The sequence below is a fragment of the Balaenoptera borealis genome, assembly GCF_965194805.1.
Source record: "Balaenoptera borealis genome assembly, chromosome: 13".
Lineage (NCBI taxonomy): Eukaryota > Metazoa > Chordata > Mammalia > Artiodactyla > Balaenopteridae > Balaenoptera > Balaenoptera borealis.
The window spans coordinates 45,683,863-45,707,141 of NC_138870.1; the positions used below are offsets into that span (position 1 = coordinate 45,683,863).

Sequence of the window (23,279 nt, forward strand, 5' to 3'; positions counted from 1 at the left end):
ACTCACCACCTTAACCTCTCTCCAAAACCCCTGTGTCTCTCCTGAGGTGGGAAGAATTGAAAATTAAATGTGTGTGTTTGGTCAGAAAAAGGACCTGAGTAGACAAGAGACCTGGGGCTCTCTTGATACCCCCACCCCTCTTGACTTGGGGGTACATGGGGTAGTCCCATGACATAGCTGTAGAGTCAGTGGAAGCTGGAGACTCAGTGGGGAAAGAGAATTCTATAGTTCTCCGAGGCATCCTTCCACTTCTGCACACAAATCCACATGAGGGCAAATGAGCGAGTCTTCCCACATGGAGGGATCCGCCCTAAGGCCCCAGAAGGGGGCGATGGAAAAGAGAAGAAAGCTTGTGCAGGCTCACTGGGATTGCACTGGGACACCAGTGACCCAGGCAAGCACTGCGGTCCCTCTGAGTCCCTGTGAGCCCCAGTGTGCCACAGGGTGTTTAAGATGTCTCCCATGCACTGGATCAAATATGCCTGGATCAATTTTGGAGATGCCTCTTCCATAAAAGTAAGCAAGTGTGAGAAAGGAAACTCCTATAGGTGAGACAGGTGTTGTGTGAGTATGTGTTCTGGGGAGACATACACTTCCCAGAGTTGGGAAAAAGTATGATTCTTTCCCTGATTGTGTTGGTTCCTTACCTTTCCTTCCTCTGAGAGTTGGCATTCTCATTGGGGAACTCTGTGAGACATTCCTGTGAAGGTGTGTGTGTATGTGTGTTTGTGTGTATGTGTGTGTGTGTAGAGCCTCTAGTAGCCAGTGCAGAATTTCCTCAGCCTTTTCTGCCTGTGTGTGTGCACGTGTAGCAATGTTGTCAGTCGGCACTGATCTCAGGGTGTAGAGTGTGTTTTTTTTCTTTATGCAAATCTATAAAAAGCCTTTCTTTCCAAGGCCAGTCTCCTAGTGTCTGTGTGAGAGTGAAGACGCAATAAATATGCGGGTGCAGGGGGATAGAAAATGTCTGAAGGATTGTGAGTATAGAGGCATCCCCGGGAAATGGACAGCTCTTCTCTGGGACTGAGGTTCCTGCTATCTTTCTCATAATCCGATGGCATCCCCGGCTCCTTGTGGCTCCCCGTGGCCAGGGCTGGGGGACCTGGGTGAGCTGGAGCCTCACGGGACTCTCCATCCGGAGGTCTCTCTACCAGGCTGCCAGGGAGGGCTCAGTTAGATCTTTTCCTGAGCTTGGGGAGAAAACCCCTTCCCCACCCACATCTTAGTCCTCAGACCTAGGGCCAGCAGAATGGGCCTTTCGGCCGGTAGTCAGTCGCACAGCCAGGAACCCACCTGAGGGAGCAAGGCCAGCAGTTCTCGGGAGATCCCTCCACGACTGTCTCCAGACCATCTGCTCCTGAGGCTTTTCGACAGGCGACTCGGTCAGCAGGCCCGTGTGGGTATAAGGCGGGGGCAGCCCCTGGGACACTCTCCATCTCTCGGAGGATTGAAGCTGGGGACCCTGCAGCAGCCCCCTCTGTTCAGAAGAGAACTCCCCACCCTAGGATCCACCTGGGTCTGACTTGGATGGTGTCGGGAGCCCACTCCTCAAAAAACTCCAAGTGCCGGATCAGGCAGATGTGTATCTAGACCCGCGCTGGTGGAGGATAGAGGGGCCCTGGGGAGCCAGGGGCTTCTGGGAGGAGGAGGGGGCCAGAGCCTTTTCGCAACCAACCAGGCTCTTCCTCTTTTAGCCTTGACCGTGACTAGGTCTTTCTGACCTTGACATCACAGGGAGCACAGGGAAGGGGGGAGGGTGGAAAAGGCCTTGATCTTCCGGTGGCCAGAGAAGGGGAGGGCCACTCGCCCCCTTGACGCGTCATCCCCCTTCCCGCCAGAGCCCGCCGCCTCTGTTTACACACAGAGGTGTCGTCTCCAGTCTAGACAGGGGCGCTAATAACGCCCATAAAAGGCGGCCTCTCCAGAGATGCTCTGCAACTCGGCTCCCGCGCGCCTACCGCTGGCCGCAGCCTCCGCCTCCTCCGCCCCGCCCTCCTCAGATACCTCGGCTGGGCTTGCGGGCCGCCTTGGGAGGGGGGACCCAGAGGGTTTCTAGAGGCTGAGAACCCCCGCCCCGCACCCTTCTGAACCTCTTCCGTCTCCAAAGGTAAGTGGACCCCCGCTCTTCCAGCCCAGCCAGCCTCGGGGATAGCGCATCCTCCCACCCCCACCAGCCTCCCCGGGCCCGTTGCCCTTACCCCAATCCGCCCGTGCCCAGCGCCACACCCGCCCCCGCCCCGAACTGGAGGCTTGGATTTGGGTAGCAGTTGGGTAGCTGGGCAGATCAGACCCCAGGCAGAACTCAGCCCCTCCTCAGAGCTAGGCCTGGTCAGAGGCCATGGTCACAGAGAGCGGCTGGTTGTGGGGCAGAGGGCACTCTGGGTAGTTCTCACCCCATACTGAGTTTCGAGGTCCACGGAGACCAGGCCCTGGGCTCCCCATACTTTGCTGGTGACTGTAGGTGTGGCGTTTGTGGAGAAGGTGCTTTTTTTTTTTTTTTAATAACTCCCCACACCTTTCCTGACACTCAGTAATTCACTAGGTGGAGGAGATCCTCTGCTGGTGAGGGGGAAAATGTCAGAACCCCGAAATTATTTAACTATTAGTGCGCCGAAAGGACAGTGAAAATGGGGGAAGATGGCTCACTTAGGGATGCTCAGGTGAGGGGTGGAGGGATGGTCTCCCAGATATTCCTGCCTGGGACCACCCCCATCCCTTCCGCATTTCCTGAGTGGCAATCGGGCTGGTATCTTGTGGTGGGAGGGGGCCAAGTGGAGCCACTGAATGTTTGGAGGAGGTTAGGACGCTGCTGACCCCAGGCTGCTTGTGTGAGCCTGAAAGCCTGACTGGGCCCCTCACCCAAGGTCCCTCTCACACCCCGCTCCTCCAGGCTGCAGAGCCCTGGAAGGCAGCACAGGGGAAGGGGCCTCCTAATTTTCTCCTTAAGTCCTAGGCGCCTGTAAGGGGGCCTGGGAGCCAGGTGGGCTCGGACCCCTGGATGAGCTGGTGAAGCGAAGAAAGAGGAGTCTGAGCCCCCTACCTCCACCCGTCAGCCTTGGCTGAACCCGACAAAATCCTGCCCCAAGCCTAAAATGCCCTAAAGGGGCGACATAGAGAGCCGAGGGATCGGGTTGGGTCCCAGACCTTCCCCACCCGCCGCTTTTCATCTCCCCGCTCCCGCCCAGCCCAGCTCCTGCTCACCTCCCTTCAGAGACCCAGACCCTGCCTCATGTGCATACGCGGCAGAACCGTTTTGTGCAAACTAGGCAGTGACCTTGAACTGGGCCGCCTTGTCCTCTCGACTGATCCGGGAGAAGGCAGCACCGCGCGGTATAATTTCGACCTCGGTTTGTCTGGGGAGCCCGAACCCTGCGGCTCACAGCCACTCCGCGGTGGCCTAAGCCTCCCGCAGCTGCTCTGCCCCTGCCACCAGAGCCGGCGTAGATTTTATAATAACTCCTTTCACCTGGCTCGGCGGTGGTGGGGACTCGAGGACCAGCGCAGAGCCCGCGAAGATGCAGGAGGGACAGAGGCTTAAACAGAGTCGGTGCGGGAGAGGCGGCGACGCATCCAGCTGGTGGATGCGAGGAAGCAAGAGGGCTGCCGCGGGTCTTCAAGGAAAGCCTTGGACCACATCCTGGCCTTCAGTTGTAGTTAACCCCTGAGTTAATGAGCGGGGCATGGTTGAGCCAGGCCAGCTGTAGCAGGAACCTGTGGTCCAGGGGCCAGCAGGCAGTCCACCTCTTCTAATCTCGTAATTTGATGAATGTGCGGAAGAGTGGGCGCGGAGATCGCTCCGCGGGTCCAGAGCCTTGCCAGGCCATTACAGTTTTCCATGTGAGCTGCGAAGTGCCGGCGGATTAAACCCAGCTAGAAGCCGCTGCCCAGCGTCTTGGGCTGCTGCGAGTCCTAAGCATTCTCCTCACCAAGTCCCCCGTCGGCTCCTGGAGAGCAGCTCTCGCCGAGGCTGGATTTAGATCTGAAGCTTTGCACCCGAGCCTCCCGCCGGTCCCGGGGACCCAGGCTGGGAGCGGAGCTCTGCAGCCTGTTAGTCCGAGTAGGGTTAAGAAAAGGGCGCCTGAGCTGCGTGTGCGGCGGGGAGCCTTAAAGGCACACAGAACCGCGGTGGTGCACGAGGAGGCTGGGCGCCTAGATTGCCTGGGTCCTCGCCGGGGTCCTGATAACCCCTAGGTTCCTAGTGAGCCTCGAGTAGCAGGGCACTGGGGATGTGAATTTTGCTGATGGTCCTCGGCAGCTCTCCCCTAGAGGAATCAGGTCGGCTGCACGGAAGGAAGAGGGGGAAGGAAGAGGGGTTTGTGCGTGTGCCAGTGCCCAGGGTCCGAAACCTGGGGGAAATGGTCTTTTTTGATGGGGCCAAATCGGACTGGGAGAAACTGCGTGTCTGGAAGAAGGAAGTCCTCACTCCATCTTCATTTCCCCGGCATTGCATCTGCCGCCCTGCGGCCGCCGCTCTGCGTGCTCAGCGGCCTGGCCGGGAGGGCAGCGAGCACAGCTCCGGGCCTGAGATTTTCGAGCTGGCGAGGGATGCGAAGAGGCTAAGACCTTCCTCCTGGCGTCCCCCTTCTAGGAGATTGGAGTCATCTGGGAGGGAAAAAGAGAATGGGGAGAAACCTCCACCGCACAAGGACTAGTGATTATCTCGCAAAGCTCAACTCGGCCTCCCCCTCACCAACAATAGCGGCTGAGCGCGAGGCCTGGAGGCCTGGAGACCTCGCCGCCGGCGCAATGTTCTGATTGAAAACAGCAACGATATTAAAGTCACACCCTGTTTATCTTTATGACCAAAAATAACCCCCAAATAAATTTTTTTAAATTAAATATTCAGTAGCGCTCATTAATGCATCTTGAAAAGAGGGCATAAATAAGACGTTGGAGATGCTGTGACGTGCATTTTGCAGCCGAAGGATGCTCCTCTGTGCAGCCGCGCAGCCCCTTAATCAGTTAGGCACGAAAAGGCCAATTCAGGCTGTCTGTCTCCTGCCCGCTCCTCGGCGCCCCGGCTCTCGTGGTTCTGACCGAAGGTGACTGCGCGGGGCTGGCATCCCACCGCTTGGCTTCGGTTCTGGCAAGTGGGCCCGGCGCGGGGCGGGCTCCTGGGGGGGGGGGGCGGGAGGGACCTTGGCCGGCCAGGGCAGGGAAGGGGAAGCAGGGCGAGGGGCGGGTGCTGAGCTGCGAGCTGTGCCGGGCAGGGCGATGCCCGCGCGGACACATTTCTGTCCCAGCTTTGGTTTGGGATATGAAATCGCCCGGGGAGCTGTGGAATTCGAAGAATCTGCGTTTCTCTCTGCCATGTCCTGCAGAAGAGAGAAAAAGAGGGAGATGAGAATCTTCTGCTTCGGTCTGCTTTTGTAGCTTCCGCTCATTCTCAGATATTTAACTTTCACCCACATGGGTTTCTTTCTCCCATATTCTCTCAGACTCACGTCTCTCTAATTTTCTCTAAATCTTCTGGTGTTCTCTCATATTTAGACTTTTGCTGAACTATTGATCTCACCTGGTATTACTTAAAGCCACACTTTTGCTAGGAGCCCGAAGTAATCACATAGAAATCTGAGTATTTTGTCTACTAGACCCCAATAGAATACACCTAGTTTTGAGGGGTTTGTTTCCTTTTTCATTTTAATCTGTTTGGCTGTGTCTGTGGACTTGGTTGAGATCGGATTGTGGTTTCCAGATGTCGATTAATTTCGCCTGTGGCCAGCGTTGGGTTCTCAGCCTTCTGCGGAAGGAGCTGCTGAGGTTAGCACCATAAAAATAATTTTAACCCCCCAACAAGATAATTCTCTGGCATTCTTTCCCTTACTCCCAGCACACCTATTGGGCTGGGCACTGTTATCTGATGGTCCCAGTGGTATGCTAGGCTGGTTCTGGGGTGTGAGTGTCTCCTCCACAGTGGGAATCAGTAGCCTCTTGGGCCAGCCAAGCCCTGCTGGGAGCCCAGAGCCTCTTGCTGCAAAGTCTCCAAGAGACCCCCCCAGAAGCCCCCCTGACCCACAGAAGTCATGGGGAAGAGTAGTTCAGCCCCCAGATTTTCAGGAGCAGGCAGGCAAGTCCTCATGGAGCTGGGCGCTTCCTTTTTCTGCTGCTTCTGCCTCTCTTCTGCATCCATCCTCTGACGGTGAGTGAAGGTGTGTGGCTGGGTGGCTCCCAGCTGGAGAATGGGGAAGACCCAGCGTTAGTAACCCTCCCTGAGCCCTTCCTGGAGGAGAGGACCCCAGGTGTCTCCCTAAATTCCTGGGGAGAAAGAGCTGAGGAAAAGGAGCGCAGCAGCGGCAGGGCTGGGAGAGACAGCGGCAGGGAAACCTGTCTTTACCCCCACTTCGCCTCTACTGTAAATAAACCCCGAGCCAAAGGGCTCATCCGTCTCCTTAAACAGCCAGTAAACTTTATATGACACAATATCTAATAGTAATTTATTGGGGAGATATTGTAAATTCCAACGGTTTTAGTTAATAAAGGAGCTAATTAAAGAGGGACGGGCTGTGCTCGGCCAGCTGTTGGTGAGAAGATAATACATCTGGGGGGGGGGGGTGCAGGGTGCAGAAGCGTGTATGTGCGGGTATTTTTGGTGTGGCTTTTTTCCTCTTGCCCCGTGTCGGGCGATTGCCTCGATCTCTGCGTTAGGTTTTATATGATTTTTTAAAAACCAGAAGCCAGCGAATAAATCTGCCCCCGCGGTTCGTTCCCTCCCCCCCCCCCCATTGGGGAAGGGGGAAGTTGGAGTTGGTGCGGGGTGGGGGGATTCTCTGTCCCCACCCATCCCCCTGGCGGCGGCGCCCACGTGAGCTGGACGGCCAATGGGTGGCCGGTGCAGGTTTAACTATGTTTAATGTCAGATAGCAATAAAGTAGAAGCTGCCGGTCGGGCCCCGCGGAAATGGGCGAGCATAATCTCCTGAATCCCGGGTTTGTGGGGCCGCTGGTGAACATCCACACGGGAGACACCTTCTACTTCCCCAACTTCCGCGCGTCCGGGGCGCAGCTGCCCGGGCTGCCTTCGCTGTCCTACCCGCGCCGCGACAACGTGTGCTCGCTGCCCTGGCCGTCGGCGGAGCCGTGCAATGGCTACCCGCAGCCCTATCTCGGCAGCCCGGTGTCGCTCAACCCGCCCTTCGGCCGCACGTGCGAGCTGGCGCGTGTGGAGGACAGCAAGGGTTATTACCGCGAGCCGTGCGCCGAGGGCGGCGGCGGGGGCCTGAAGCGTGAGGAGCGCGGGCGCGACCCCGGCCCAGGAGTCGGGCCCGGGGCAGCGCTGCTGCAGCTGGAGCCGTCGGGGCCGCCTGCGCTCGGTTTCAAGTACGACTACGCGGCGGGCGGCGGCGGTGGCGACGGTGGCGCGGGACCCCCGCACGACCCGCCCTCGTGCCAGTCGCTGGAATCCGACTCCAGTTCGTCCCTGCTTAACGAGGGCAACAAGGGCGCCGGCGCGGGCGACCCCGGCAGCTTGGTATCGCCTTTAAACCCCGGCGGCGGCCTCGCGGCCAGCGGTAAGGACCCCGGCCCATTCGCGAGGCTACTCTGGACGGGACGTCTGACCCGGGGGGCGGGCAGTGTAGGACTGAGCTAGGGCTTCCTGGGGTGACAGACTGTGTGGTGAGGAAGCGCTTCTTTTAAAAAAAGGAGTTGGGGGGGAAAGCCCTATAAACATGTAAATATCCCCGCAAAAGAACTAGAGATTCCCTTTTTCCTCAGCCTGCAGCTGGAGGGGGCAGGGAGCTCCGGAGAAAGGGGATTCTGACAGACTTCCCCAGGCCTGGGGGGGGGGTGGGGACCCAGAGCCTGGTCCCCGCCCTCCCAGGGCCTCTCTTTCCACCTTCCCACAGGCCCCCATTACCTACTTTTTTTTTTTTTTTTTTAAGAAAGACCAGTGGTTGACTCTTGTCACTCGCTCATGTCTGTTCTAACTAATCAGGACCCCATCCTGGAGGATGTGAGAGGAAGGGGCCAGGATATCCTGGAGAAGAAGAGGTTTGGGGAGAAGTGAGAGGATAGGAATTTAGAAGGTTCTGGGATACTGCAGTGAGAAGTAGGGGAGGCAAGGAGAAAGAGTGAAAGGGGAAAAAGAGATTGATGAAGGCAGAGGAGTTGTAGGGATGGGAGTCTTCCTAAGAGAGGAGAGGAAGAGCCTGGGGTCGGGTGTTAGGCCGAGGTGAAAGGGGCTGGGGAAGGACCGACGGTACTGGGCTTGTCACCTCTTGGTCCCCTGGCCAACCCTGCTGGTTCGTCTCCACCCAGGCGCGCCCTGGTACCCGATCCACAGCCGCTCACGGAAGAAGCGCAAACCCTATTCGAAGTTGCAGCTGGCGGAGCTGGAGGGCGAGTTTCTGGTGAACGAGTTCATCACAAGGCAGCGCCGGAGGGAACTCTCAGACCGCTTGAATCTTAGTGACCAGCAGGTCAAGATCTGGTTTCAGAACCGCAGAATGAAAAAGAAAAGACTTCTGTTGAGGGAGCAAGCTCTCTCCTTCTTTTAGGGGGCAAGACACGGGCACCAGCCCCAGACTGAGCCTGTCTCTGGCAGAGAGCAAGAGGGGGCACTGCCTGGGACACAGTCCCCGCTTAGAACGCCAGGAGTCTCTGGCAGGTCTTCCTGGGACGTCCTCTTGTCTGTTTTGTTCGTGGTTCCCTCCCACACACCCCCAGCAGACCCTGCCAGGTCCCAGAGAGAAGGGAAGAACCCAGCCAGGGAGAGAGGAAGCCCACAGCTGCACGCAGGGGGTAGGGGCAGGGAAGGCTGAGGCGCTGGGGAGGGGCTAGTCTGACGTGGGACTGGGGCGTTGGGCCTCCGTCTGAAGATCTGGAGGAAAGGTGACTCAGGCGTCCCCTCCCACCACTTCCGTGGTCTTAGGTCTGTCTGCCTGCAGGAGTAGGCGAGGGTGGGGACAGTGGGACCAAGGCTCTCAGAACTTGCAGTTATTGGGGTTAGGAGAGGCTGAGAGGAGGGAGCAAGAGTGGAGGATGGGCAGAGAGCAGGGAACGGGTCAGGGTAGCTCTGGGAGGGCAGAAGGAAGTGGGGGAACCTAGGAGGAAGTGTGGTTTGGGAGAACAGAATGATCAGCAATGTCCAAGTCCGCTGGGGTCTGGGTCCTCCAGGCCTGGCTGCAGAGCAGGCCGAGGCATAAGCATTTGGCAGACTCGGCTGTGGACAAGGTGATGATCAGGCTTTTGTCCCCTCTAGGGCAGGCTACCCGAACCGTCTCCTGGTCCCCAGCCCTCTCCCGAGCCCCCTGCGCCCATTCGCTCACAGGTGTGCTGCCATCCACTCTTCCTGCCGCTGAGGCGGCTGCGGACCGGAAGCCGCAAGCGGGGAATTGAGAGCTGAGCGGACGCAACCTCAGGTTCAGTAGCCACCCCAGGGACCCCCACCTGGCCCTCCGGGAAGCCCAGGAAGCTGTAAAAGGAGCTGCGAAGCGCGGCATTGATTGGCCGAGAGAGTTTCTGGCAGCCGCTGCAGATTCTCCCTTCGCCGCTGGCGTTCACGGTCACGGCCGGCCGGAGGCTGGCCCGGCGTAATTTACGAGGCGGGAGGAGAATCCGCCCCTAAAAGGGGCTACCGGCCGCGGAGGCCCCCGCTCAGCCCGGGTTTCCCAGGCTGGTGACAATGAAGGAGGGGGCGCTGCAGCCCCCCACCCAACTCCTTTCTCTCTTTTACCCACCCCTACTCCACCTGCTCCCCAACGGCGCCCTTTGTCTCAGGATCCGCTGTCTCCACCCCCAGGCCAGGGAACCGCAGATTAGGAGGACCAGAGCAGAGGGAAGGGCACATCCCAAAAACCCATTGGAGGCCAGAAAGTGGCTTCTCCAGCCGAGGGCCTTTTATTCATAGCCCCCTTCAGGCCTCAGCCCCAGCCCAGTAGATCCCAGGCTGGCTTCCGAAAGAGAAGCTGTGAAGGAGCCCCCCCTGCCTTCTTGCACTCTGTTTTTATTCCCCTTGGTGAGAGTCCCCCAACCTCCCATCTGCTGACCCACCCTTGCCAGGAGCAAGAGGGCGAGAAGCAGGGGAATGATGGGAGTTAAGCCCAGCCTGGACAGTGTGAAACTGGCCTGCCAGCTTGGAGTTCTTCCCACCTGGGGAGAGTCTCTCCTTCCACACCCTGGAAAGGCAATCCACTCTCCCACCAGCTTCAAGTTCCTGTGAAAGATTGTGCAGAGGCATGGGCAAACATATAGGCACAGCTGCCCAGTACAGCACTCGGCCCACACCACTCTCCTGACTCTACTTGCAAACAGGCAGCCTCATATCCCCAAATACAGCCCTGCAGAGTAGCCGTACAATCACATACCCTCATCCCCCACTGGGCACCTGACACACTTCCCCACCCACATTAACCTATGTACAAGTTTGCAGAAATCACCACCGTTCCAGCTGTCTGCACACTCCCCTGTGGGTTGGCGCTGGGTATGAGGCACTCCCCTCTTTGCCTGGTCACCCATGTACCCCTTCATACAGCCCCTCCTGTGACCTCTTGGTCTCTGGGGTGCTGGACTTGAGTTTCACCACTCCAGCCTGACTCTCCCAGCTTAATAAAGGAGACCAAAACACGCCAAAAGGGGTGGGGGGACAAAGATATGCAATATTCTCTTCCTGTCGCTTTAAACTTGATTTCTGTGAGCTTCTCTGTCAATCTGTGTCCTGTTCTCTGTGTCTGTTGCTAGTACCTAGTGTGATCCCTGTGGGTAGATGCCCTCCTTTCCTCCCTCCCCGGCTCTCTGTAGTGTGCCCTCCTATGCAAATGTCTGTCTCTAGCACGTTTTCCCTTTATATAGTCCTTGTACAGAGTTGCTTCATCATATTAATATTAATAATAATAATTAAAACATGATGGTATGATGATGTGATTTTTTTGAGAGAAAAATTTTAAACTGGCTCCATACACATGGTCTCCTATGCCCAGAAAGAATGGGATCCCCAACCTCCTAGCTGTTCCCCAACTTTATTTTTTCCAGTCCAGGTGAATAATAAAAATAATAAACGTATAATAATAAAGGAAGAGCGGTTGCAGGGGCAACAAAAATATACAAGCAACCAAGATCTGTTGATGAGCTACCATCTCTAGTCCCAAGCAATTACTAGCAGAGAGAAAATTGGGGGATGGTAGATTAGGGGGGAGGAGAGGGATATCTGAGGAGTCGTGGGGTTGTAAAAATAATGTGGACAGCCCGGAGGAGGCTGAAACTACCTTCAGGACCACAAAAAGGAAGTCTGAGCTGCAAGATCTCCAAGAAGTGAAGCCAGGGTAGGGGCAAGAGCTGGTTGGAGCTGGGATGGTGAGAGTGCCACGGGGTAGGGGCAGGGGTTGGTGGGTCCACACTTCACCCTGATGGTTCTAACCCTGTGGCTTCACTCTGAGAGCACATTTTGTGCACTGCAAGATGACTGGAGAGGGTACTAAAGACCCCTTGAAGCTGGTGAAATAGGCTCCGCCTCTGTCAGCTGAGGCCCCTCCAGGCCATGACAGAGAGAGGCCCAGGTCCAGGCCAGAGTCTAGTCCCAGCTGAGCCCATGAGTCCTCTGCACCTCCACCTCACTCCTTCCTTATGGATGGGATGCCCTCCCTCTGCCTCCACCCGTGAGCCTCTGATCCCCCAGTTTCCCTTTCTCACAGCCAGCCTCCAATCACGGAGTCTCCTCCAAATTCCCCCTCCACCTTCCTGGGCCTGCTCCAGAATAACAAGAGCCCCCCACAGAGCCCAGCCTCCCGAGCCACGCCTCCTGCCCTGAAATCTTTCTTTCTCTTTCTCCCCTCCTTTCTTTACTCCTGCAACTAGGAAAAGTAGCAGATTTAGACCAAATCCCATCCTCCCTTTGCCCCAATCCCCTGCTGAGTGTGCATCTGAAGGATTCAGGCAGGAAGGAGATCTCAAGCTTTGGGAGTCCTCCTATAAAGGGCCCACAGAGTTCAGGGGAGGCTGGGGACTGGATAGCTTCTGGCAGCCTTGAGCTGGTGGTGTAGGGGAGGGACTGAGTGGCTGCCCTTGAGTCTGAATAAAGGTGGGGGGAGGTCTGAATCCCAGTGAATCCAGGCAAGAGACTACCCTCTCCTTAAGCCACATCTATACAGGAAGAGTTAACAGTGAAGGCATTTCTGGCTAAATAGGAAAGAGGGAATTTAGAGAGGTCAGGAATAACTGGCCTTTAATTTATTCCCTTGATTTATTCCCAGAGACACTGCAGATCTGAGAGAGAAGGTTCCTTGTTGGGTTTTGTCTATGCAGGCCCTGAGACTCAATAACTGGGGAAGCTGTCAGAGAAGGAAAAACACTATAACCTCCTCCCAATGGCTGAATAACAAGTCCTTGGGTCTCCTGGCCAAAGAGAAGGTCATGGCTGGAGCCACAACCCAAATACCCAGGACGTGGCTGAGCTCTGGATCTGGGCAAAGATTGCATCTATTTTGCAAGTATTTGGCTTAAGCCCTCGAACTACAATTTACGCCACTGATTTAAGACAAAGCACCCTGTGTCTCTAACTGGGTCGTGAGGAACAAGAAAAGGAGAGAGTTATCTGGATAATTCAGGTAGAAAAATAATTTCACTGTTGTGTATGTGTAAGCTTATGCCGTTCAAATGAGTTGTGTATTTGGCCCTGATTAGCACCCAGTTCTACTCCACTCTGAGCTGCGTAGACGCAGCTAGGGTATTTAAAGCCACTATCGAGCGGGCGGGAGATGGGCCCGGCAGCCCGGGTTCTGTGGATGCTAATGCAGCCGGAAACCGGGCGCGATCGATGGCTCAGACCCAGAGCAGAGCAGGGACCGCCGGCCCCGATCTTCGAAAAATCAAACCCCCGGGACCTTGGGTTCCGGACCGGCCGGAGCTCCCGCCCATCCTCCCCGCCATTACCAGGAAAGTAGGAGCGTTTTTTAGGCCCCCGATCCGTGCGGGAAACGCACCCCGGAGCCCCCAACCCTCTCTGCGCGGCGGGCACAGGGAGGCGCCAAAGGTCCCGGTGTAATTCAGCGCGAGGTGGGCTGCAGGCCTGGGATCCCGCAGCCGCGTATAAGCCGAGCATCAGGCCCGAGCGGCCGCCCTTCGGTATCTGCCTCCGTCGTGACGGAGCTGCCGGTTTTCCGCGGAGAAGCGTGCGTCCCGGACGCCCAGCACCGCGGCAGCCGGGGGCCGAGCTCGCGATCGCCGCTCAGGGGAGGCCCCGAGACAAAGGCCCGCCGGTCGCTGGTGGCCGACGCGGGCGCCTGGCCGCTCGCTCCCCGCCCCGCGCCCGGAGCGCTCCGTGCCCCGGCCCGGCGGACAGGGTTCCGGGGCCTCAGTCCAGTTCCCCGCCCGCCTGGCCCGGCCTCGGCTCCGGTGTGCCCGGGGTCCCGGGGAGAGGAAACCCGGCGCGCCTGCCAGCCCCGGCCCCGCCGCCCGAACAGCGCCGGCAGCTCCGGTCGCTGCGCGAGGGCCGCCGGCTCCCGCGAAGGACCGGATGACCCCTGCTGGCCAGATCCGCGGAGGCCGCGAAGACCCGGACCCGCCCAGCCGCTCGGCCCTGAGCCCCAGCCCGGGGGCGGGGGGACGGTCCGTGGGTTTGTGGGTGACCTCGAAGAACAGCCCGAGTCCGAGGCGCTGCCGGGCTGCGGGAACCAGGCCTTTCTCCCAAGTGCCCTCCCTCTGCTGGGCACGCGGCGTCCCCACAGCGGCGGCCCGCCCTCCCGCCGGGTTCGTCACCGCCGGCGGCTCTGCCCCAGGCTCCGAAAGCCTGTGCCGCCCGAGAGAGCCTGGCACCGGAGCCGAGGAACTGGACTTGGATGAGACCAAACGCAGCGGACCTTTAGCCAGTGTGACCCAGCCGGTTGCCTGGGGGTGATTTCTCCTCTCTGAGCCGGAGCCGCTTCCTGGGGACTCCGAGATAAGCCTTCCGTTTGTCAGTTTCCCTGACCCGGAGTGGAGAACTTCCTTCAAGGACCGGTCTGTGCGGAACTCACCGGCAGTTGTTGCTAGAAAAGCTCCCTGTGAAAGACGCATAGTCCACATTCGGAGCGTGGAAAAGATGTTCCACAAAATGCACGCTTGGCCATACTGCCGACATAACCGATATACTGAAACAGTCTAAAATGCACAGAGATCTATATTACATGTACATTCTGGGCATGGAAAATATATTTCTCTAGAAAATATACATATGGAGGCACTCTTTTCTATTTTATAGGAAAACAACCTCCTGGGAAAAGATTACATATAGCATGTATACCCATCACATGTAAAAATTCATTTACATAGATTAAACAGTACACTTGCACATATCCTGCGCAGGGAAGGTACAGTCCTACATCTATTTAGCTACATGGATGTAGGCATATAAAGGGCATATAAAATCAGTACATGGACAATGCATCCAGATATTAATATATCCACATTAAAAAACTGCATGAAAAAAAAAAAAACTGCATGGAAAATATACATCATGTTATTATATATACACAAAGTGCCTATCAACCCAGTGTATGAAAAATATATTCTGTGAATTATGTTTGCATACATGGTGTATGTGTACCAAATACATTGAAGTACATACTTTGATTTCACATATTACCGTATTTATAATACACATTTCTCTGGCAATCTTAAAAACAGTAGCAGGAGGAAGCTCAGGCATTGGCAATGACATTCTCTATCAGCTGAACCTCTTTTCTGTCCTGTATTTCTATTATTTCTGTCTTTTACAAACCCCCTTTTGTGTCTACATGGATTATTTATATGAGTGGTCTTCTATCTCTCTTTAACTGTTGCTTCTCTTGTCTGAGGTCAGGGTCTATATTTAGAGCCCTAGGTCCTGTTTGCGGCAGAGTCTGACTGCATAATCACTCCTGTATGAAATTAGCATTGTATAATTACGTTACCCCTTCTGTCTCAGGATGTGTTCTTCTAGATCTAATATAAATATAGTTACTCTGAGCTGCCAGTTAGGAAAGGGGGAAAGAAGGCAGCCCAGCAACCAGGTGAAGTGTGTGGCAGGGAGGCTCTGGCTGTGTGCTGGGCATGCAAGGGCTTCTTGAAAGCTAAGGTTTGTTTAACTTTTACAAAATTTACTTTAAAAACTCAAGTCCAGGGAGCAGTATGAAGCAAAGGCTGGACCTTGTCTTCTATGCTCCTCTCAAATCTGAGAGCAGCCCCACTCCGCCCCAGACGACCGGGAAGAGGACTCCGGCCTGCCCAACTCCTCGACTCCAGTTCCCATCCTTAACCTTGGCCGGGTCTACACAAGCAACTGGGAAAGGTTATCCAATAACCCAAGTTTTTCTCAACAAAACCCATTCCCAACGCCTTTTCAGAGGCAGTCATAACTTAAAGTATTTTCTGGAGCTGAGCTAACTCCGATCTGGCCCCCTAAAAATGAGTCCCACTTGGGTCTCTCTTTAGCAGCTAAAAATCCTGGGCTACATGACACACGCCTATGGAAAAATTCTTTGAGAGACAATACACTCACACCCAACAGAGATATTGTTTATGAGTCGATAGGTTCCATGTAGATGCGGCCATACTTTACTGTCCAAAGAAATCAATTAATTAGTGCCTCACCAGTCCCCCCCCCGCCACCGCCCTCACCGGCCGCTGCTTGGCTGAGCTCGAGCGGCAGAGATAGATGTGCGTGGCCAGCTCGCTGGTCTTGTTAACAAGCCTCGTCATAAAGATGGAATGATAAGGAGAGCAAGGAAGCCCTGGTGGCCGCGAGGGGGGGCTTCAATGGCCCAGCCCAACGGGCTGTGGGACGGCGGCAAATCGGAACCAGAGCGAGCCCAGTGCAGCTCCTGCTCCAGCACCAGCACCGAGGATCACCAAGGATCTGGTGTATCCAGTGTTCTCCCCTTCTGGGGTGGTCACGCTGTGACTCGAATAATTCCCTCTCCCCTCCCCTTTCCTGAGTTGTCCCTTTTCTTCACGGAGCCCCAAATTTAAAAAAAAAATTTAATAAAAATACATAAACCTCTGTCCATGAGTGCCTGTCTTGCCCTCTGCCACGTTTGTTCCGGAACCTGCCGCCTCCTTCTTTCCCTGCATTTCTCCGCGTGGTTCCTTTTCATCTCCATCTGGCGCTCTCTTCCCTCCTTTGGCTCTCTCTTTGGCTTCATGGTTGCTTTTTCTACCAGGTTGGTACTGGCTCAGGCCCCAATGAGCTTGTAAAAATAATACAAATACCCCCTGGTTATCTCTCGGCAGAGTAAACACACCCAGATAAGCCCAATGGAAAACAAAAAAACAAATAACAACAACGAAACACTCCCCCCCAAAAAACCCTTGGATATAATCGCTGGTTTGGGTTGCAGCACTTAATTCTGTTTATTCTCATCAATGTGCATACTTAACAGAGAGATATTGATATTAAAAGGCAGGGGGGAATTAATTTTACTTTTATAGTCATCTATTAAGAGCAGAGGATGATCTGGGTCTCCTTTAAAGGGACCGGAAAAAGGGAGGAGGGAGAGAGAGAGAGAAAGGGAGGGGGAAGGGAGAAATATGACTGAAAGGGAACAAAGATCTTTGCCTGAAGAAACAATGTAACACTAGACAGAACTATAAAGTATGGGAATGTAAGAACACAGGACTCTCTCAGCTTCCCCCATTTGGAATCCTGTCCCTTGCACTTCCTGCTGAAATCTCAACCCTGACTACACAGCAATATTCAAGGAAGAATTCATGCAATTATCTGGATAATTGTAGGGGGAGAGAGAAAGAATTTCCCTTTGATTGTCTGATCCTCTCTGGTGTCTGTGCAAAGGAGGAGGAGAAGTGAGATGTAAGGGGGAAAAGGAAGTGGTAGGGTCTCCCAATATGACCCTATCCCCTACAAGATGGCTACTCCTAAATCAAGGAGGTCCTAGGCAGGCTTACAGATTCTGGAACATACTCAAGAATGGACACAGATTCACTTTCATTTTCCAGGATATTTGCTTGGCTTTACATTGTCTGCATAGATCTGCCTCATCCAGTATTGTAATTATCACAAGTAAGTGAATAATAGATAATTATAGGGGTGTCCATAATATCATTTATTTTATAGCCACACAAGATATGATTAGAGTTAATGTCGGAGGCTTTGTTGGAGCCTGGGAGGCAACAAGAGGCAAAGCAGAGAGGCCTGCATAATCTGACTGTTTCCTATTTTCATGTGTGTGGGAATCTCCAGAAATCCCTAATTCTCTAAATTCCTGCCCCAAATGTCTTAAGTGAAATCTCTAGGATTTTAGGGGCTGGAAGCTGAGAGAAGGGCAAACAACAATTTGGTCCTAAGTCTCCCCCTTAGTCTCAAGAGCAGTGGTCTCTGCTCTCCCCATACCGCCACGAACAAGGGCTGCGTCCTCCATTCAAGACCACTAGGGTCACAGAGACTTGGCGGGTGAGGCCAGTGAGAGGAAGACAGAGTCTTACCAAAACCAAATTCACTGCCATCCTCAAGTGGGCACTGGGCCCAGAGTGAAGCCCCTATAATCCCAAATTGGCCTTCTTTCCTGGACCCTCTTCCCCAGGGATACCTGGATGGGGGCAGAGGCCAGGCTAGGGCTGTGAAGGTCACTTGGGGTGGGGATGGGAGAGTATTGAAAATATTTATTCTTGTTTCCGGGATTCAAAAGATCAGGAGAGAGAGAGAGAGACTGCAATAGAGAGCTGGGCAAGAGAGAATCAAGGGAAACCATGAAACCAGCAGCCAAGAATAAAAGGAATGAGTGAAGGGAAAGGGGCAGGAAGAAGAAAAGCAGGAGAAAAAGAGAAGGAAGGGAATAAAAAAGAAAAGGTAGGAAAAAGGGAAGAAAAGGACAAAAGAGAAAAAGAGGAAGTGGAAAAAAAGGAAAGAAGAGAGAGATTTGACAGAGAAAAAGAAGTAGGGAGGCAGAGGCCAGGGTCGCCTGGGCTCTGCCTGGCTGCCTGCAGCGGTCTGGGTGGGCGGGGGGCGCCCTGACAAAGTGAAGGTCAAGTTAGCATCGTACCTTATAAGGAAGGCGTCAGTCCTCCATTTCAGCCTTTCTTTCTGCCAGGACGTGGCCGTGGCATTTCTGGTCTTGTAAACACTGGACTCTTTGGGGCCTTAAAAAAAATAAAATAAAGACCCCCCTCCTTCCTTTATTGGGGGTGAGCTCGGCCGGCTGGGGGAAGCAGTGGACAGAGAAGTCAACTAATGAAGACTCCGGGAAACTTTTCTCTCCTTTTCTCTCTCTCTGGCTCCGCTCCCGCCAGCTGGGGCCCCCTCCCTCCCTCTCTCCCTCCCTCCCACTCCCTCCCTCCTCTCCCCACCCCAATGCCTCTTTTTCTCTCCGTATCTCTCCGTCTTCCGTATCTCTCGCCACCGTCTGTAACTCTGGGCTCCATCTCTCCACTCCCCCCCTCCCATACGCAGACTTCTAAATCCATTCCATTCCACCGCGAAGCGGAGCAGGACGTAAGAACTGGAGAGAAAATTAGCCGTCACAAAGAAAAAAAATGTTAATTTACAACTTAGATGTCTGACTATTAAGATTTTCTTCGAAAACAAGGCGGTACACTCGGTAAGGAGGAGGGGAAGTGAGGCAGCAGGAGTGGGGAGGGCTGATGAGGCAGGAGCCTTGGATTTATTTATTTCTCATATCCAGAGGCGGAAAGAATGGGGGAAGAAGCGGCAAAGCGAGAGAGAGAAGCTGTTGAACCCGGCAACTAGCAAAGTAGGAGGCTGCAGCCGAGGGACGGGGAGCGAAGCGCGCCGTGCTAGGACCCTGTAACGCGGCTGCGATCCCCTAGCGTTGAGCCGGCTCAGCCTAGGCCTTGGGTGCGGAGAGACAAGTATATTAGATATCTGTTGGTCTGAGAAGTGGGGGAAAGGCAAGGATGGAGGGAGGCAGGGAGAGAGGCGGAGTAAGGCGACGCCACAGCCTGCCCGCTGGAGGGAAGGCGAGTTCCGGAGTGGAGGCGGCGGCGGGCTGGGCTGCGGGCAGCGGGCAGCGGGCAGCGGGCAGCGGGCAGCCGGCGGGCTCAGGCGAAGGAAGGCAGCCGAAGAAAGGAGCCTGAAGTGGAATCATTGGCCCTCTCCCTCCAGGGTACCAGGGTAGCACTACGGGAGAGAGAGGGAGAGAGAGGGAATGAATATGACGTGGAGGTGTCTGTGAAGGGCTCACCTCTTTCCAGGAGATCACAGCTTGTTTTCGCCTGCTCTGTGCCCACTCAGCCCTTTTTAGGCCTAATCATTGCTTTTGAAATGGGAATTCTAATGGCAAGGGAAGGGAGGGATGCACTGATGGGGGGCTTCTGGTTAAATCTGATGCCCTACAAACCCCTGCTGGTTGTCACCTACACCCTTCTCAACTGGAAAACCAACCGGAGTCTGGAATCAGTCCCCTCTCACTTGACCTACCTGGTTGAGGGTGCCTAAGAGCTATCTGGGACCTGAAGTGGGGTCTGGGGCCCAGGTGGGAGCTGCCAGGAGCGGTGGGGGCTGTCAGGGAGCTCCCAGGCCTGTATGCCTGGAGCCCTGCCACCCTGTGTTCTGATCATGAAAAACAAAGTGGGAGGATTTGATTATCTCTGCTGGTGTTAAAGGAGCCTGGCTTTCAAAAACAGCCTCTGACCCTGAGATCTAAGGTGATAAGTGTCTCTCCCACTGACGTTTAATCTGGGCAAACGTCCTACTGCCTGGGCTCAAGTGGCTGAGGGGGTGGCCCGGGTGAGGACAGTTGCTGCCAGGAAGCCCCAGGGAGGGAGTGGCAGGCCCTCTCTGGCATTATCTGGAGTTCTCTGGAGAGTATCTTTAAAGGTCAGAGTGGACTGGGGAAGCCCTTTCTGATGTCCCCCTCAGCCCAGAGAAGGGGAGCCCCAAGAAGGGAGGGAGTTTACTACGAGCTGGGACATTTTCCCCTAGTGAGGGAAAGGCAAAGATAGCCAGACCTCATCCTGCAAAAATGTATTTTGTGTCTGTGACAGAAAATTGGTAGTCACTTGGGAGATGTAGGGACTTGCAGTGAGTGGAGCAAGGCAAGATGTTGTGGCGAAGGCAGAGGCTGAGGTGTGATTTAGGGTGGTGCAGGAATCTGAGGGAACGAGACTGGAAAGGTATCACCCAAACCCATTTTCTCAGAGAAGCCAAACACACACACACAATGGGCCCAATACTGAAAAACACCAGATGATCTGCTTCCAAGGGACATAACAGGCCAAGCGGATACAGGTTAATAAAACCCGCAAAAGCCCAGACAGGAACACTTAAAATGCCCGAGAAACAAAGCATACCGTGACAAATTCTCACCCAACACACAAGTACATGCACCAGAATGTTCCTTCTGGGGAAGGCACAGACAGACCTTCCCCATTTTGAGCCCTCACCCTTGGACACTCAGGTATACCTGACCAGCTCCAAGGGCACACACACACACACTTGCGAACCTTCCTAAACCTACCCACAGAAACCCCTGGGGGCAAGGGGGCAAGCACTCAGCTGCACACACACCCCACAGAGCCAGGCCCGTGTCTCCTGAGCCTCAGTAATGCACGATCCATACCCGGAGATAAAAGTCTAGACAATAGACAGTTGTTTATGACAACGAGGCTCTCCAAGTTTGGGGCCAGGCGATAAATCTCTGGCGAATCTTCTTGGAACTCAACTTCTGGCTGTAGTGACGGGAGAACCACGGAGACCGCAGAGAGGAGAGCAGCAAAATGGGAGAGATTTTTGAATCGTGAGCAGAAGACGACTTCCCCGCTGGGGCAAGGGAGTGCAGGCGGCCACATTCTGCCCCACGTGGCAGGTCCACACTGTGGAAGCTTTCGGATCAGGCTTCAGAACCAGGCGAGTCAGGCTTCCTGGCTCCCGAAACTGGGGAGAAATGGCAGGGCCTGGAGGCTGGGACTGACCCACAGACAATTCTTGCTGCAGGCAAAGGGTCTCTTTTGTGGGTGACTGGAATCTTCTTGCTATGTGTCACCTGAATTTTTTCACCCCACGCCTGCGCCCTCTCTCTCTCTCTCTCCTTTTCCTTTTTGGGTTGTTGGGCTGTTCCCTTTTGCATTTTCGACCCAGGCATCTGATCGCAAGTAAAGAGCCACTGAAGTTGATCTCATAAAAATGCCGCCAGCTCACTTTGATCTGTGCGGACTGGGTCCGAGCCTAAGTAGGCGCTGAAGCCGGGGAATGGCGGCTCCGGCCAACCCGGCCTCCACTGGGCCAAGAGTTCGGAGATCCGCGTGGCTCAGCACTGCAGTTCTGCCCAGAAAAGGCATTTTTTGTGTGTGTGTGCTGTTGCAGCTGAGTTTGGAGACCAAGGTCCAATGGTAGTGGCTCCATTTCCAGACTGCTTTTAAGACATTTCCTTGATTTTAGAGCATTTGGTGAGGGGCCAGTGAAACTGGCTCGTAAAATGGGACTTTTATTGGGAGAAATGGGGTCGCGTTGCTAGCCTCCTGGGACAATCCCTCCGCCGAGGAGGAAAGGGGGTGGGGCTGCGGGGGCAGAGGGGCTGCCCTTCTCCCTCCTCCTATCCTGTCCAGGGGCCGGAGGAACCTTGGAGCAGCGTCCTCTTAGGTGACCTGACTTGGGGCCTTGGGCTTGGGGCAATGGCCAGGGCTGAGGAGAGATGGGAGTCTGAGAACTGGCGGTCCCTTTCCCTTCTAGTTCCCTGGCTGGGGGTGGGAGGTGTCACGGGGTGCAGGATAAACCGCTGGCCTGAAAACCCCCAAGCACATTAAAGGGATTATTAAACTCAGTGGCACTGCAAGGGAGAGAGATTTGTGCAAAAGGATTCAATCCTCGCTGGCCCAGCCTCAGATCCACTGAGGGTGTCCATGCGCTGATTGCCTATCTCTTTATTGACCCCACAGAGACTGAACTTACAGACCAGAGAGCTCTAAGGGCCCCCTTTCTCCGAACTGGGGTTTCCTCCCAGTTCTTGGTCTGTGGGGTGGGCCCCTTTCTCTACCGCAGTCTGCTCTCTCCAGAGCAGCAGCAGGAGGTGGACAAGCTCCGAGGGGGCCCAGTACTGTGTGTGGGGTGCTGGGCTGGGACCTGGAGATACTGCCCCCTTCTGAAGCCACCTCTGGTGTCTGTGTGTGAAAAGGAAGTGTACTAGAGTCTGTCGTGGCCCTGGCCAGAGTACCGAGGCAGCTGCCCAGACCGCAGCTGCCTGCTAGCCGCAGGGCAGGCAGGCGGTGCTGAATGAGGCCACCCAGAGCCAGTGGGGCGGGCAGGATGGCCCTGCTGAGGAGGATTTCAGGTGAAAGCTGGGACTCCAGTAGGTGGAGAGGCCGCAGGCACCCATGAGATGAGGGGGGGAAAGCCGCCTCCTCTCCGCGGCGTGGGGCTTGCCAGGGCTCCTGGGAATCAATTTGGGAACCGATTTTGGATTTTGGGTCTCACGTCGGGGGAGGCAGTGATGCCCAGGGATGCCGGCTGAGGCAGGCAGCTCAGCCTATGCTTCAGGGTGGCCTGGACCTAGGACTGGGCAGGGAGGCCACTCGCCCACACCGTAGGCACTTTTGCCAATCAATGTCTCCCTGACTTCAGCAGCCAAGGCCTTCTCTCCTTGAACCCAGCAGCAACCTCCAGTTGTTGGGATTTTTTTAAGTTGTTAAAAAATTAAAAGTCAGACCAAAACTAGAAAAAAATTTTTTTGAAATTTGTGCCTTAATTTTAGGGGGAAAAATATTAATGTTCAGAAGCCTCTATTGGGAGACCCTAGAATTTCCTGAACATCGACTCCTTTGACATTCTTTCTTGCCTTTCTTTTTTGTTTCAAGGAAATAGAGCCGCCAGCAGCTCCTTGTAGCAGCCTGGCTCACTTTTATGGTGGCCCTGGAATAAACTTTGGTGGTCAAATTCAAGTGCTCAGGCCCACAGCTGTCTCCTCACAGGAAGCGAACCCCCTCCCCGCTGTCGGCCCTGGCGGTGCAGAATTTGCCTTGGGGGCTTGGGCCCCACAAGGCCCAGGAGGCCAGGACTGAGGGGGAAGCAGGGCCCTGGGGGGAAGTGGGGAAAGCCAGAGCGGAGACTCTGAACGCTCATCCACACCTCTGCAAGGGATAGGGGTACCTCTCAGCTCCCTCTTACCAGTTCCTATCACTGTTTGGGGAGCATTTTGCCTCCAATAAACTCGAGTTTAATGAGGAGAGCACGAACCCCATAAAAGCCATAGTCCATAGTTCCCCATCATTATAATTAAAAATGCCGGCCCCAGTACACCCTATAAAAAGAGGTAGGGGAAAGAGGAAAAGCAACAGATTTTTTTTTCTTGCAGCCTTCTCATTAGCAAAGCCCTAATCTAGTTCCTTTTTGCCCTTAGTTAAGATCTGGCCCTTAGTTAAGATCTG

The 23,279-nt window shown here is 54.9% G+C and overlaps 2 protein-coding genes across 3 annotated transcripts; one reads left to right on the forward strand and one right to left on the reverse strand.

Annotated features, from left to right (window-relative positions):
- Window positions 1–3,997: 3,997 nt before the first annotated feature.
- On the reverse strand, window positions 3,998–18,499 carry LOC309609479 (uncharacterized protein). 2 transcript variants are annotated; one of them, XR_014233431.1, is made up of 3 exons: window positions 17,945–18,499; window positions 15,946–16,135; window positions 3,998–5,315 (listed from the first exon to the last, which is right to left on the reverse strand). XR_014233431.1 is itself a non-coding variant. In XM_082351064.1 (3 exons), the coding sequence occupies exon 3, from the start codon at window positions 13,992–13,994 to the stop codon at window positions 13,032–13,034; it is 963 nt and encodes a 320-aa protein (XP_082207190.1). In that variant the 5' UTR covers window positions 13,995–14,069; window positions 15,946–16,135; window positions 17,945–18,499; the 3' UTR covers window positions 9,447–13,031. The 2 variants fall into 2 exon arrangements, 1 of the variants encoding a protein (XP_082207190.1); XM_082351064.1 differs by lacking the exon at window positions 3,998–5,315 and adding an exon at window positions 9,447–14,069.
- On the forward strand, window positions 5,324–9,430 carry HOXC12 (homeobox C12). Its single transcript, XM_082351080.1, has 2 exons — window positions 5,324–7,507; window positions 8,256–9,430. Exons 1-2 carry the CDS (start codon window positions 6,898–6,900, stop codon window positions 8,492–8,494), a joined length of 849 nt encoding a protein of 282 aa, XP_082207206.1. The 5' UTR covers window positions 5,324–6,897; the 3' UTR covers window positions 8,495–9,430.
- Window positions 18,500–23,279: the final 4,780 nt, after the last annotated feature.

Coding starts and splice junctions, on each gene's coding strand:
- HOXC12 (XM_082351080.1), top strand. CDS start 6,898: ATGGGCGAGCATAATCTCCTGAATCCCGGGTTTGTGGGGCCGCTGGTG. Junction 7,508..8,255: donor CGGCGGCCTCGCGGCCAGCG/GTAAGGACCCCG, acceptor GTCTCCACCCAG/GCGCGCCCTGGTACCCGATC.
- LOC309609479 (XM_082351064.1), bottom strand. CDS start 13,994: ATGTGGACTATGCGTCTTTCACAGGGAGCTTTTCTAGCAACAACTGCC.